Source organism: Anolis carolinensis, chromosome 6 (genome assembly GCF_035594765.1).
Source record: "Anolis carolinensis isolate JA03-04 chromosome 6, rAnoCar3.1.pri, whole genome shotgun sequence".
In the NCBI taxonomy this organism is placed as follows: domain Eukaryota; kingdom Metazoa; phylum Chordata; class Lepidosauria; order Squamata; family Dactyloidae; genus Anolis; species Anolis carolinensis.
Genome location: NC_085846.1, coordinates 31489298 through 31505446, shown reverse-complemented (window position 1 = coordinate 31505446; position 16149 = coordinate 31489298). Strand labels below are relative to the sequence as shown.

The 16149-nt window shown below is 39.8% G+C and overlaps 1 protein-coding gene across 1 annotated transcript; it reads right to left on the bottom strand.

The window, feature by feature from the left end:
* Positions 1–2579: 2579 nt before the first annotated feature.
* LOC100553851 (keratin, type I cytoskeletal 19) lies at positions 2580–13388 on the bottom strand. The gene is made up of 8 exons (XM_016994589.2): positions 12354–13388; positions 10866–10948; positions 10075–10231; positions 7981–8142; positions 7307–7432; positions 6384–6610; positions 4346–4508; positions 2580–2864 (listed from the first exon to the last, which is right to left on the bottom strand). Exons 1-7 carry the CDS (start codon positions 13317–13319, stop codon positions 4370–4372), a joined length of 1860 nt encoding a protein of 619 aa, XP_016850078.1. The 5' UTR covers positions 13320–13388; the 3' UTR covers positions 2580–2864; positions 4346–4369.
* Positions 13389–16149: the final 2761 nt, after the last annotated feature.

Genomic DNA, 16149 nt, shown 5'->3' with positions numbered 1-16149 from the left:
CAAGTGTTTCTGATCTGAGATCATTTGTTTAGCATACTCATTGATTGTGCCAGGTTGAGTGGAACATGCTCTAGTTTCCTTCTTTGTCCCCAGCTTACTTCAACTGAGCAAACAGTTCAATTCAAAATTAATTTTCTCTCTTTTAATTCAGCAGCTGAGAAAGATGAAGAAAGATGAAATCTCAATAGCAGTGTTTACCATCTTGACCACACTCTGATATTGCATTATGGTTTTCATCTGTGAAATGTTGGAGGGTATGCTATAGAAGCCTATGTGTTTCATCAGATTTTATTGGTTTTTTCAATTTAGCTTGATCATAAGAAGACCAGACAGTCTACAATATCTTATAGCATCCTTCCAATCTAAAAAGGCATATCCTACTGCCATGAAATCCCATGCCAAAAAACAGGAAATGTTTGCACTAGTGGGGTGGTGAAATGAACTATAAGGAATCTATCCAATTTCTGTTTAAATCAGTTCCCAGACGGAGCCTCCGGTGGCCTAGAGGATAAAAGCCTCGTGACTTGAAGGTTGGGTTGTTGACCTGAAGGCTGCCAGGTTCGAATCCCACCCGGGGAGAGCGCGGATAGAGCTCCCTCTATCAGCTCCAGCTCCTTGTGGGGACATGAAAGAAGCCTCCCACAAGGATGGTAAAACATCAAAACATCCGGGCGTCCCCTGGGCAACATCCTTGCAGACGGCCAATTCTTTCACTCCAGAAGCAACTCCGGTTGCTCCTGACACAGAAAAAAAAAAGTTCCCAGATATAAAATGTTCTTCAGAACAATAGAGGACTAGAAGGTAAGAAGGATTCCATGGAGTACAGATCTCTGTGTGTAGTCTTCATTGGATGGAATAGAAAACAGGCAGATAGTCTGAAGCAACAAAAATGACACATGCTGACTTGAAAAAGCAGGAACATTTTGATTACTAACTGAATTTGAAGTCCCGAGAACATAGCTAATTACAACAAACAAGATGTTTCTTTCTGGAATACTGAAAGTTGGTTCACAAGGTAATAGTCATCACATGGGTGGGTGAGAATCTGCACAGAATGAGCAGTCCTTAATTAATGTGGAAGATGAGCATTTCCCATCAAAGTGGCATAATTATCTCTATGTAATCAGCCACATTATAAAGCACATAATAAATCGTGTAAGCTGTGATTTAGAAAGTCCTTCTTATGTAGTTACTTCTGAATGTACTGGGCAGCCTTAGGGTAGGCTCTAGCTGTTGGTTTCATTCCTCTGTTTTCATTATGGGAATAATAACAAGGTTTGCCAGAGTTAGTAATATACAGGTTGTGCATCCCGTATCTCAACCTAACCCAAAATCCAAAATATCCAAAATCTGAAATTGTCCACATTGGTAGCTAAGAAACAAATACATTTGCTTTCTGTTGGTTCAATGTACACAAGTTTTGTTTCATGGACAAAAGTATTAGAAATATTGTATAAAATTACCTTTGGGTGATGTTTATAAGGTGTATATGTAGCATACATATATTTCATGTTTAGACTTGGGTTCCACCTCCCAAGATATCTCATTGTACACATATATGCAAATACAAATATTACAAAATCTGAAACACTTCTGATCCCAAGCATTTCAGAGAAGGGATACTCAGTCTGTATAAGTGAAATGTTCTGTACAATCTCAAAGGGTGTGCGTTTATAATATTCCTACTTCATCAAAGCTCTGGGGCACAGGAATGTGGTCCATGGCAGAAAGATAGGAACTCAAGTACAGGGACAAGAGAAGTCAACCTGAGAAAGCAGTGGGCAGCTATGTTTTTGTGGAAGTGGGTCCGGGACATGTGAAGTGGTCTCTTAACAGAGTTTTGATCCAATTTAGTAGGCATGCACAGGCATACATGCTTATCTGTCAATATTTCCACATTGGTGTGTGCACATTCACAGGCACACTAAACTTCATAGCCACAACAAACTACAGATCCCAGGATTATGTAGAATCATAGAATCATACAATAGTAGAGTTGGAAGAGACCTCATGGGCCATCCAGTCCAACCCTCTGCGAAGAAGCAGGAAATCACATTCAAAGCACCCCCAATATCCCCCAAAGCCATCCAGCCTCTGTTTAAAAGCCTCCAAAGAAGGAGCCTCCACCACACTCTGGGGCAGAGAGTTCCACTGCTGAACAGCTCTCACAGTGAGAAAGTTCTTCCTGATGTTCAGGTGGAATCTCCTTTCCTGTAGTTTGAAGCCATTGTTCCATGTCCTAGTCTCCAGGGCAGCAGAAAACAAGCCTGCTCCCTCCTCCCTATGACTTCCCCTCATATATTTGTACATGGCTATCATGTCTCCTCTCAGCCTTCTCTTCTGCAGGCTAAACATGCCCGGTTCTTTAAGCCGCTCCTCATAGGGCTTGTTCTCCAGACCCTTGATCATTTTAGTTGCCCTCTTCTGGACGCTTTCCAGCTTGTAAGATGAAGCCATGACAGTTAAAATGGTATCATGCTGCTAAAATTCTGTAGTATGGATGGTGTCCTAGTGGTCACCATTATTTATTCAATGCTTTTCAAGTTTTGATTAGAGAAAACATATTGAACACACAGGCCTTGAGTGGCACACAGAAAAAACCAGAGCCTTTATTTTTGATCCCTTCTTTTGTTTTCAGTGGCTAGTAGAGAACCAACCACGGCACGAAAGCATGATGGTTGAGTAAGCTTGACAGAGGTTATGTTGCAGAATAATAGTAAAGAAACAGCAGCGTGGAAGATAGTGAAGTGGGATCTCTGGTCAGCTTGGAAAGGTGTAATTTAGACAGATGGAACAACAGCCGCATGGATGTACCATCAGGTATGCTTCTCTAGGGACATGGTTTTCTTTGCTATTCTGTAGCTCTAAAGATGAGCAGAAAGAATCAAAATGTAGTTACTATGACAAGGAAAAAGTCAATGGTGCATCATTCATATTGACAGAACATATTTAAATCCATGTACAACCATAGTCAGTCTCATGTTAATGAGAAATGCAGACATAAATTCAACTTAAACCTGCATATGGATTTTTATGGTCATTGAGGATAGTGGAACTCAGTTCTGACATCTGGGCTGATCCCCTAATTTATGCTTGATCTACTTTACCATATAATCCAGTTTCAGAATGTAGATTAACTGAATTCAGCTGGATTATATGGCAGTGTAGATCCAGCCTTGAACTCATTACACCAGATACCCAATTGCCCCACTTTCCCCCAAAAGGAGGATGTTGTCTCATTGTGGTCAGGTGCTGATTCTTGAGCCCTAGTGGTATGAAGACAGTAAGTTAAGGATGGAGAGGAGCAAAGTCCTTATTTATGCCTGTCAGAGCTTTACATTCTGAAAGAATGGTCCAGGATCTGGACTAATATATATTGTAATCTGATCACTTATCAGACTGGATGAGGTCTAAATAGTCCATGCTTTGCCAATCTAAATTTTCCATAATCTTCCAACCATTATAGCCCATCGTCTCCTGAACAGCGTTCAGCATGGACATTATATAAGACTTTTGGAAGGACTTATATTGGTCTCATGTTGCCTGGATATTTGTCTCCTTTATAGCAATTCCAAAGTATCCAGTATAGGGTTTCTATAGGTCAAAAACATGGTTTTGTAGAATAGTAATGCCTTTCTCTAACTGCTTGGCTGAGAGAATATGTAGGTCCTCTACTTTTGCAAGGATCAGAGGTGCAGGACCTGAAAGAATATCTTTCTAAGAATATCTAGGTTCAACGTGACTCTATGGTCAATTTCTGCTGTATGTTGACCATTGGGTTGTGCTAAAGGTATTTTCTGCATTAATTCTACAGTGTAGATGCACTGTAAGTCATCCAGCATGACTGGGGAAAATTGACCATAGAGTCATGTTGAACCTATGAATCCTAGGTTCATAGATATAACATTTTAATCAAATCTATGAATACACAAATCTACAAACATTAAAATTGCAAATGTGAAGGAATGACTATATTTATAATAATATCAATAGGAGTTGCCACTTTAAGTATTGATGCATGAAACCACGTCTGTCTTCCTTTTCCCTCCCCAGCTTATTTTTCTTTAGTGTCATATCTTTTATATAGCATGCTTGCAAACGTAGTCATTTATGCTTGTAATCTAAGTGCAGTACTTTGTTGATTTTATATGTGTGGTTAACCTATTTTTCACTTCGATCAATTCACAATTTCATCTTCGGTATCTAAGATATTGCTAACTGCCTGGTTGTGCCTTCACATACTTTTAATTTTGTCCCAACATGGGACACTATCACAAAATCCTACAAGATCTCATAAATAGGGGAAAAGTCAACAAGAACATAGATAGACATATCTATTTCTCACCTCAAGCACGTTTTCCTTGTTGGCCTAGTGGTGTAAATGACCTCCATGGTGTGTATGAACTGCAGAATGGGTCCCGTAAGTGTGGGTTGACCGACTTTCACTGGAGCGTCCATTTGATGCACTACTAACTCTGCTGGTGTTCCCGCCTCCTCCATTGTGGCTACTGAAAAAAAAAAGTTTTGATCAGAAGTCATTTCACCCACACAGATCCCCAATTCAGCATATCAGTGTCAGCTGCTTTCATTGTTCTCTGGGGGAGATTCTGGGGAACACTTTGATATTTGCTAAAAGAAAATGCTCTGAAAAAACAATAGGAAGAGAAATCTATCTGCTTTTTAGAGTCATGTGTCTTCTTTCCAAAATGTGAAGACATATACTACTTATATAAATTATTTTCAAAAATCATTTCAAACAAAAAAAATTCCATTTCTACTGGTCAAATGCATTATACATGCATTGCGTATTCTTAAATCAAAGTTTCTATAGTCTCCCTGCCTGCTTTATTACCTAAAGAAGCACAACAACAACAAAAAACGTGGCACTCTAATTCAGCACTAAAATATTTGATTACAGTCAGCTTTCCATATCGATGGGTTCTGCATCTAAAGATTCAACCAAATTAGGCTTGAAAATATTTGTTAAAAAAACAAAAACAAACCCAAATCGATAAATTAGTTGTTCAGCACTGGCTAAATTTAACGGGCGAAGCTGTTCCCAATGTTGAAAGTGCTTCATTTTAGCTGCAGTTAAGGTGTTTAAAAATGGGAAGCCTGCTGTACAAAAGAGGTAGCAGCTCTAAATCAATGCTACCGTGGTTAAATACACAGGGATTCAAACTTGAACTTTTAAATCATTTGCCCTGGGCCACAAGAAATTTATCCATCAATTGCAGCCTCTCATGCATTCAGATGATGTTTTTCTATTCTAAGGACCTCACAAGAGGCAAGTAAATTGGTATTACAACAGGATAAGAGCAGGATTCATTATATGACACAATTCCTCTTCTGTCGTTCTCCCTGTGGGAGATGGTTGAAAAGTGTTTCTTTTCCGAAAGGAAGTTATTATCTCTATTGAATGTATTCTGCTGATGGTCTCAACTTGTATGTATATAATAAAAGTGTATGCATGTATGTATGTATGTGTGTGACGATTTATGTTTTTGGACAATTTCCTATTGGCTCCCACTTCCAGGAAGCCCTGTGACCCCCACCGATGACGAATCTGGACCAAATCTGATACACAGCCCCCCCATGATCAAAAGAAAATACTGGCAGCATTTGGGAGGGATTGACCCTGGAGTTTGGGAGATACAGTTCACCCACATCCAGAGAGCATTCTGACCCATCTGACAATTGATCTGGATTGGCACGCATACCCAACATGCCCAACTCTGAATACTGGTAGGGTTTGGGGGATGAGACTTGTAGTTCACCCTGCATCTAGAAAGCCCTCTGAATGCCACCAATAATGGATTTGGTACACAGAACTTCTGTGACCAACATAATATACTGAAGAGGTTTGGAGGGACTCACCCAGCATGATAGACATTGTAGTCATCCCACATCCAGAGAGCATACATACCCAACATGACCAGCTTTAAGTACTAGTGGGGTTTGAGGAGGGTTAACCTAACTTGATGTGAGCTGTAGTCCCCCCACACCTTTATACAATTTCTTAATGGGACCATTCATAAAATCCAAAAACAATGACTTTTTCAAATACATAGTGTTACAAATTACAAAATTTCTAACCAGGGAATTGCAGGATACTTAAGCTAGTTGTTTATAGAAGTAATGGGTCCCAAACAGTCTCCCACTAGAGTAACAAGAGGAATTCTTATGCCATGTGATAAGTCCCAGCCAATGTTCTCCTGTAATTGCAATTTACCTGCTTTGTTGTTATAAGATACTACATTGTAAGAAACATGTAACTTTTGAAAAATTATATCAAAACTAAACTGAAGTGTGTCCAATCCGTAATGGTAATTCATTTTATGGGGGAGGGAGTGTTTCACTACCTCTTTCTCTCTGCCACTTACTTGCTGTCGTTCTGTCCCCCTTCCAGCAAGCCACGGTATGTGCCAATCTCCTGCTCCAGTCGGCTTTTGACATCTAGGAGCTCGGTATACTCATGGTTCTGGCACTCCATCTCTGAACGCAGCTCAGCCAGCTGCTGCTCTAGGCAGGAGATACGCTCCTGCAGATCTCCCAGATGGCCATTGTAGCGAAGCTCAGTTTCACCTAGGGAGGCTTCAAGGGTGTCCCTCTGAGAAATAGAGGAGAAACATCATTTTTCTTTGTTAACAAATGTCCTGTTTCTCGTTGTTAGCATGGTAAAGTGCAGAACTCTCACCTTCCTTCCTTTTTTCCTTCCTTCCTTTCTTCCTTCCTTCCTCCTCTCCTTCCTTCCAGTTTATACTTTTGATTTCTAGATGATGGACCTCATCACATTGATGAAGTCCCCCATGCTGATTCACCAACCTCTGTAGCGAAGTGGCAGGACAGTGGGGCAATCCTGGCACCCCGTGCCCTACCCATTAAATTCTTATTTTTTTCCTAATCATGTGGACAAGGCATAGGAACAAATCCTTTGGCCCCAGGAGTGCTTCCACAAAATGTGTTGTTTCTGTGGTTAGTGCACATACATCAGATGTATGGCGCAGGCGGGAGAACAAGCCAGCTGCAACCAGCTGCAATGAATCACTCTGACCAGGAGGTCATGAGTTCGAGGCCCGCTCGGAGCCTATGTTTGTCTTGTCTTTGTTCTATGTTAAAAGGCATTGAATGTTTGCCTATGTGTGTAATGTGATCCGCCCTGAGTCCCCTTCGGGGTGAGAAGGGTGGAATATAAATGCTGTAAATAAATAAATAAATAAATAAATGAAGGCACATTACCTGCCTCCATTCATTCGTCTGCCCACCCCGCTTTCATGCTTCCAGGGATGCAGAAGCTGTCTCTTACCAGACTGCACTGGGCTTCATAGTCAATCTGCAGGGCTTGCAGTTGGCGTCTCAGTTCTGTGACCTTGTTGTTGCTTTCTTCAATCTCCTGGCTGCTGTTGCAAACATCACGGTTCACCTCCTCAATCTGGAATGTAGAAAGAATTGGGAAAAGGCTGTAATTCAGCTGCGTCTGTCACAATGGCATCACTAGTGTTAGTGTCACTAAATGCAGTAGTACATGGTGTTACTTCAACAACCTCCTCCCTTACAATTTTAACCACAACACTGTAGTTAAAATATCAGAAAGCTTGACAAAACTAGCAACTATTAGCACCTGCAAGCAAGACTACATGACTGGAAGTGTCATTGTAGTTGGCTAAGAATGACAGCTCTGATTGGAATACATGAGTATTAGAAGGTTCAAAAAGTAAATTAATATAGTCTCGTAGGTATATGTAAGATGGACTTGTGAAAAATGTTTTTTGTGGTTATATCTAGCTACAGGGAATTTTTTTCTGAACAAATTATATATTTCAACTGAAACTGTACAAAAGTTTTATAGATTACCATTTTGGTGTCATCCCATCACCCTTTGTAGTTCACATATCCTGCATGTCATTGATCCCTCATCACAGTTGTGATTGTATTCTCCTTCTGTTTTGTGCATTGTAAACTTAGAAATGTACAGCTTACCTTAGATTCATACCAGGCCTCAACCTCCTTGCGGTTGCCTTCTATCATTGTCTCATACTTGCACCTCATCTCTTCCAGGATCTTCTTCAGATCGGGTCCAGGACAGGTATTGACTTCCACATTGACATCACCAGTGGACTGCTTCTTCAGGCAGGCAACCTCCTGTAAAAAGAAGCCAAAACCAAATTAAACAATTCTCAACTGTCACTTCCATTTATTTTCTTTCTACTTTCCAATACTACAATAGAGTCTCACTTATCCAACACTCGCTTATCCAACGTTCTGGATTATCCAACAAATTTTTTGAGTGATTGTTTTTAATACATCATGATATTTTGGTGCTAAATTCGTAAATACAGTCATTACTGCATAGCATTACTGCATACTGAACTACTTTTTCTGCCAAATTTGTTGTATAACATGATGTTTTGGTGCTTAATTTGTAAAATCATAACCTAATTTGATGTTTAATAGGCTTTTCCTTAATCCCTCCTTATTATCCAACATATTCGCTTATCCAACATTCTGCCGGCCCGGTTACGTTGGATAAGCGAGACTCTACTGTACTTCAAATGAATACTAATAATTAGGATAGCTGTATATGAAAGAGACTCTTTAATGGTAAATCAACTAAAAAATACATCTACATTGGTCCCATCTACATTGACTATTTAATGCAGTTTCAAACTGGTATTGAAGAAAGTAGTTTTGCTATGCAGGTGATTACATAGAAAATCCTGGAACCAGTTTGAGGCTGGATGGTGATTACACAAACCACAGAGCACTGATGCACATTAAAGACTTTCTTTTGTGTGCTATTGTGGGAATTTGTTGTCTGGCCACCACAGTTGGAAGCTAGCTTCGAACTGCATTGAATGGTCAGTGTAGATAAGACCATTTCAAAATATATTTGCTCCCTAGGAACACAAAGAAGAATTTTTTAAAATTCTTTGTACGTTGTACAACCTTCTTTAGCAAATGCTCAGATGTTCTTATTCTAGCCTGCTTCAAACTCTAAATACTCTTTGGCTGCATTTAGATATCATAATAAACTGTAGTTTGAATTTATATCTGAACACATTCTCTGAATATTACAGTTGTGAATAATGTGGATTTAGTTAATATAGTTTTCCATGTTAATTAAATGATTGTATGACATGAGTACCATCTCACCATAACCAAAACAAGTCTGAATGATCCAACAAAACTTTCTGTCCTTCTCATCCACCACAGTGAATGTTTTTCAGAGGTTAAAACATTTTAATTCTGTCATAATTAACAGGATGAAACTTAATTTGATACTTTTGCCATACAGGCCTTGGTGAAAATACTTATTTTAATATACCCTATTATGCTATGGATGGACCAAGTTTTCTGGGTCCTCTAGCAAGACTCTGGTAAATTCCAATGCAATTTGTTTGTTTTTTGGGTTCAATTCTAAGTAGTTCATCAAACTTCAAATTCCATAGAAGAGAGTCATGAGAAGTAAAGTGGTATTAAGGTGCTACAGTTGTTCAGTTTGGATAGATCCTACATGTTGTTTTCCTCACTCTTTTATGTAAACATCACTCAATAAACACAATTATCTTAACCATGCACCTATATATGTTTCTCTCTGGGGATTTTGAATGTCTTCCATGTCAATGGATATTTTTCCCCAATCAAACTTGAATTCTTGGATCAGAAATATATAACATTTGGAAAAAATAGTTCTTAGTTAGAACCAGCTCCACCATTAGATAGAGTAGGACATTAACTTCTGGTGGCAGATACTGGTAGGCAGCACTAATCTGTTAGGGACTGCTAAAATTGGGCTGCTACCATCAGTTATAATGGAGAATTTTGACCCATCACCAGTGAGGAAGAATTATACCACTGCCTATTCAATTGGATATTTTGTGTTGGAAGCCACCATTTTGTTCTTCATCTCAATCCACAGAATGTCTTGAGTTGGCCCTAATATCAATATATTTTGACATGCACCTTTGGCATGTAAGAATACTATTCCCAGACCTAAAGTTCTTGTAATAAGAAGAGTATTCTTTTAGACATGTCACTTAGACATTCTGAAACAGGAAAATGCTGATCCCTCACCTCTGCATGGTTCTTCTTCAGGCAGTTTAGCTCATCCTGTAAGTTATCACACTGTACATCCAGATCAGCCCTGCAGGCTGTCAACTGATCCAGGATTTGGTGCAGGCCATTGATGTCAGCCTCCACGTTCTGACGGAGGCAACATTCTGTCTCAAACCTGGACCAAAAAGAAAAGAGCATGAGAATTTGATTTTGATTCCTCCTCAGGAAGGGTGAAGAAGGAAGGGTAAAGTTGATCACTGTATGTTCAGACTAGAACTTCATATGAGTTTTCATGGACTTTGAAGACCAGCTTCCCCATTCATTGTGAGAGACATATATCACTGTCCTGCTACTAGATTGGTTCTTGTTGCATACTTTCAAGTTGTTTCAACTTATGGTTACCTGAAATAAACTCTATCATACTATTTTCTCAGGAAGATTTGTTCAGGGGAGGTTTGTCATTGCCTTCTTCTAAGTTTGACAGTGTGATTTCCCCAACGTCAACTAGTACCCAGCAAAAGTACCCAGCAAAAAAGTTGGCTTCTGAGCTAATTACAATGTTGGCTTTGCTGCCAGGCATGTTGGATTATAGTCCCACTTGTATGCCTTACAACAGTGATTCTATAATAATATTATTCCAGATGTTTGGGGCATCTGAAATAATTCCCAGAAGCCCCAACTGTCTTGACCAATGATTAGGGATATTGGGAATCTGATCACTCTTTCATCCAGAAAGTGGGCCTCAATAGAATTAATGTCCCTTCCACCCCCACCCCCAGTTGTTCCCATATTATCTGAAAAATACGCACTTGGTCCTGAAGTCATCAGCAGTCAGCTTGCTGTTGTCAATGCATAGAAGAAGTTTGTTGTTCTCCACACTTGTACAAATGAGCTGCATAAAGGCAAAATGTTGAGAGGCCAATTATAAGACCATATATCTCTCTCATATACAGTGGCAGCTGGTGGTGCATATGTTAGTGGTATGATTAATCCATTTCAGAGTTCAGTAGAAACTCTCAAGTTACTGAACCTAGGGGTAATATCAATACCTTGAATAGATTCAGCAATTTGGATTGCACCTTTAAAGTTTGGATTATAGCCTATAAAAAACTGCTCAACACACAAACATGGAACCCACTAGCCATCATTGCCTACACATGAAGATCAGCTAAGAGTTTTAGAGTGTACACCTCAGTGCCAGGCATTTACTAACCTAATATCCTGCAAAAGTCCTTTACTCTGATATATCAGTACATAGCTAAACCAGAAAATAGCATGCTTGCTGACTGAAAGACTTCACTATCTATTTTTTTATTTCATTAAGAGCTAATATAGCCTTGTGTTCATCCATTTTGCGCATTACATCATTTTGGAAGTAGGGTTACCACTCAATATTTATTCCACTGTCTTTGGGACTACAAAATCACAATTGTGTGACATCAACTTAATTTCCTTATATGCCATCTTTTTTTCAGGGGCTAAATTGGTGAATGGCAGCTCATGGTGTAATTGCACCATACCATTCAAGCAAACACAGACGACGACGCTTAATTTGAGCCATATGATGAGGTGGTCAATGTGAGCTAGTGATTTTCATGCCAGTGGGGGGTAATGAAAGCACCCCAGGTTTTAAATAGTTTTCAGGGAACTCTCAAACATACTTTTAGAAGGTTTAGCACCTTGGAAAGCTCATTTGAAACCTGGATTGGATTGACTAACCCAATGTCACAGTAATCACCAACTGATTCTACTGGGAACCATGCAGTCCTCTAGATATTATTGGAATACAACTCCCAGCAGCACTGGCCAACATAGTCAGTGGTGAAAAATACTGTGTTGCAGTTCAGCAAATTCTGGAGGGCAGAAGGATTCACACATCTCAATTTATTTTTCAATTATTCCTTTCAAAGAATGAAAATATCAAGTTTGGGAATAACGGAAACATACATTGAGCAAAATAATATGGGAAGTTAAGAACACATCTAAAACCCTTTGAGGTCCATCTTTTGCATTGATGTTCTGATTTAAACCCAAGTCCAAGAGCCTGCTTTTTACTGGACAAAAGCCAGTAAATAGAGGTAGTCACTGGTATGTGAGCAGAGCAATAAACCTATTCTGGATTTAACTCTGAACTTTGAAAGAATTACACCCCCCCCCCAAGTGGGGTCAGCAGCTTCAAGAGTTCCTTTCAAATTTGGATTAATACCCAAAGTGGATTCACCATCCCACTGATATGGAAGTCACCTATCACAACTGCATGAAAGTAATGAAAAAGAAATTAAGCACTGACATTTTACCTGGTTTTTAAGATCTTCAATTTGTTGATGGTAATGAGAGTAATCCTTGGGTTCAGAGAGGGGTCCTTGCTTAGCATAAAATTCCCTGATTCGAGATTCAAGATCAGCATTTTCCTCCTCCAGGCATCGGACCTTGTCCAGGTAGCTGGCCAGTCGGTCATTGAGGTTCTGCATTGTCATTTTTCCATCAAAGCTGGAGAACACACTTGCACAAGCAATGGGCTCACCACCCACTGCACTAACCAAAATCGGTCCAGTCATCACACTGGTTACCCCACTCATCATGCCTCCATGACCACCTCCCATCATACCCCCCATGCCAGCTACCATACCAGCAGGTAAACCCCCAACCATACCACAATGGCCAGCTACCATACCGGGATGAGGATTGCCAGCTACCATACCAGGATGAGGATTGCCACCTACCATACTGGGATGAGGACTGCCAGCTACCATACTGGGATGAGGACTTCCAGCTACACTACCCATGCTACCAACTACACCAGCAGGCATGCCCCCATGAGCACCCATTACCATACCACCAACTACACCAGTAGGCATGCCCACATGTGCACCCGCTGCCATGTCACCAGGAATAGCATGGCCAGTACCTCCGACCACAGTTGGATGACCAGCACCAGCACCACCAACTACAGTATTTCTTGCAGCAGGATTCGTAACATGAGAGCCATCCCCATAGCCACTTGCTGCTACATGCCCACCAGCGACAAACATTCCACTGCAGCTGCCACTTGAGAAATGGCCTCTTCCTGGCCCATGGGTACAGGGGGAAACTGCTCCTGTATTACTCCGGACAGAGAAGTTACTTCTCCCATTGCTGATCCCACTGGCAGCGTACCGTCCAGAGGAGACGGAGCCGACCCCTGCCCGTCCTCCACCTAGGGTGCTGCTCCCACTGCTGCTTCTCGCAGGTGTTGCAACAGTGTGCCTTGTACCACTGCTCATAGCGAAAGGGATGGAGGCTCTCTAAGGTTAAGCAGAAAGAAAGAAGCACCCTTGGAGTTGAAGTTAAGACTGCTGGGCTCCACTTCGCACCAATCTGGATTTATACTTTCTCCGTAGGGTGTCACCAATACTGGTTGTGCTCCTTCCTTTGGGTTTTTCTCCTCCCCTTCTACATTCATAGCATTGGATGCTGTAATTATTCGTTCCAAGGAGAATTTCCCAAAGGCAAGCTGCCTGCAGATATCATGGGATTCAGAGAAGATGCTGCACGTGTCAGCAGCTCCTTGGGAAAAATACAAAGAGAATTGTGTGGTTTGTGTGAGTGTGTTGGCAACACTGGAACCGCACAGAATAATTGTCTCCCTTTTGCCTACAGAAGGATGCAAAGCTCCCCTGAGCTAACCGATTTTTGACTGGCAGCTTAAATGAAATCTTGTGGAAAATCTAAGAAAACTCTGCTCAGCAGAGTCCCAGTTCAACAATTTTATGCGGGTGGGGTGCAAAAATATTGTGTGACAATTTTTATCCCATTTCTTAAATGTTTTGGACTCCTGAATAAATATTTACTGAACTTGCTGTTCCTTGAAATGTCTTTGATCGGTGATATCAAGTCATCAAGGTCACATCTACCGTGACCATTTAAAACATTTTCAAACTGGTATAGGTGAAAGTTTCTCTGTACTGATGATTAGATAGGAAATCCTGAAACCAGTTTGATTGTGGTGATTACACAAACCAAAGAGCACTGTTGTGCATTAAGGGATTTCTTTCATCCACTTTTGTGAGTGTTTATTGTCTGGCCACCACAGTTTGACACTAGCTTTGAACTTCATTAAATAGTCAGTCTAGATGGGGAATAAGGTATCTGTCTTAACTATGCAATATGGTAATGCCACACTGTTCATTTTAAGATCCTTTCATGCGGTGGGATCACCCATGTTACTTTTCCTTGAGGCATTGTCCCACTCTTTCATTTCCTGATTTGGGCTTCAAGACATCATCTTGTAATTAAATTTTATTAGTTCTATCATATTGTTATGGTGTTATCTTCATCACATGACTCCTTTTTGACTGAGATCGCTCTCTTTGCTGGCCTCAGAAAGAAGAAATGGAAACTTGGTGGAATAACAGGACTGAATACTGAAACCAACTATCAAAACATTGTAGCCAAAAACAAACATCAAGTGAATTAAGTGAATGATTGAATAAACTGCTAAAATTCCAATGAAAATTGTTGCTGCTATGTGCTTTCAAGTCAGTATCATTATGGGAACCAAACTCTGGTCTTTGTAGTTGTGGTCTAATATTCAAAGCACTACATAATACTGACTTCAATGAAAAACATTCACACCAAAATATATACTGAAAATTTGAGGGGATGGTAGCCTCTTGGGTCTTTTCTACATTTCATCCTAGTCGCTTTCAAAAGACAGAACCATCTGTCTCTCTTTTTCTCTATTACACATAACTACAGACACACACATACACAGGATTTTGAAAGGAAACTATATTTCCCATTTTATTTTCAGCCTTAGATTTAATCATAGCTGTTTCCCTACATTACAGGTTCTGTTCTCCTAATAACCACCTTTCTTTACACATGAAAATAATTTTACCAGTCAACATTTTCCTCATATTGTGTGGGAAGGGTGTGACTCTTCCACAAGGTGTTACTTTCAGATGTGCTTCTTATATATTTACTTACTCTGTTTGGGACGAAGCTAATTAGTGTTGATATTAATTTAGTTCTCTCTCTGGGCATAATTATATATTTTATCAGTCTTTCTTTGTGGTTCTAACAAACGTAATGAAAATGACGTCTCTCCCACACAGAGTTGAGTATATCCAGTGCTAGAGTTTGCCTATGGCATTTTACCATACAAAGAATAGTTTTAAAATAGTTTTTCCCCCTGCTGAATGGGATTATGATCATTTTTGTACATTTTGATTTTTTTTCACCTTTACTTTTTGGGCAAAAATAGCACACACTAAAAATACTGTGTTGTGCAAAAAAAATTGCACAAAAAATTGTATTTTTTCCACATAAAAGTCCCCAAAAGAAAAGAAAAAATCTGATATCCGATTACACAGTCCAACAAAAAAATTACTGGTGTCTTGGTTTTTTAGGCCTGTTCCTGGGGGTTATTTAGGGTGCTAATTCAAAAAAATAGCATTGAATAGATCACATCAACTCTAGTTTGTCAAATATGATTATCATGATTTCTTATGGATGAACACATGAAGAAAAGTATATGGCATATGTTCTGTATCTTAAAAACTAGAACTGGTAGGAGAAAACTGGTGCCATTTTTGGAATCAGCAGGTCAAATATAACCAGATATATGTGTAGCACTTCAGGTACCAAATGTGTGTTGGTCAGTGTTATCATTTCCTTATTGGATGAGAAATTTCCTTATTGGATGAGTCATACTTTCTTATTGGATGAGAAATTGTTGAGTATTCGTGACATCTCTAACCAGTGCCAACTCAAAACAATTTGCTATCTGAAACAAAGAACAGACTGGCATCACCCAGGGTCATGTAAATGAATCAATTGGATTGGCAGCTGAATATTAGGTTAGTACTGGCTAAAGGTCAGGTTAGAGATGCACAGATCAAATAGGATCCAACATCTTTCAGCGGTGCTTTTGAGTGCTCTTTTGTCCACAGAGTTCTCTTTCCAGATTTTCATGCTAATGGAATTGGAGCTGTAAAGAATACACAAACTCATACATTTTTCGACAAGGTAAGGAAAATACATATTTTTAGGGGGTAATCAAATGCATGTGCTTTCTCTCTTTCAGTTTCTTTCATCATGATCATTCCTTTT

Coding starts and splice junctions, on each gene's coding strand:
- LOC100553851 (XM_016994589.2), bottom strand. CDS start 13,319: ATGAGCAGTGGTACAAGGCACACTGTTGCAACACCTGCGAGAAGCAGC. Junction 10,232..10,865: donor GCTGATGACTTCAGGACCAA/GTGCGTATTTTT, acceptor TTTTTGGTCCAG/GTTTGAGACAGAATGTTGCC. Junction 6,611..7,306: donor ATGAAGCCCAGTGCAGTCTG/GTAAGAGACAGC, acceptor TCTATTTCTCAG/AGGGACACCCTTGAAGCCTC.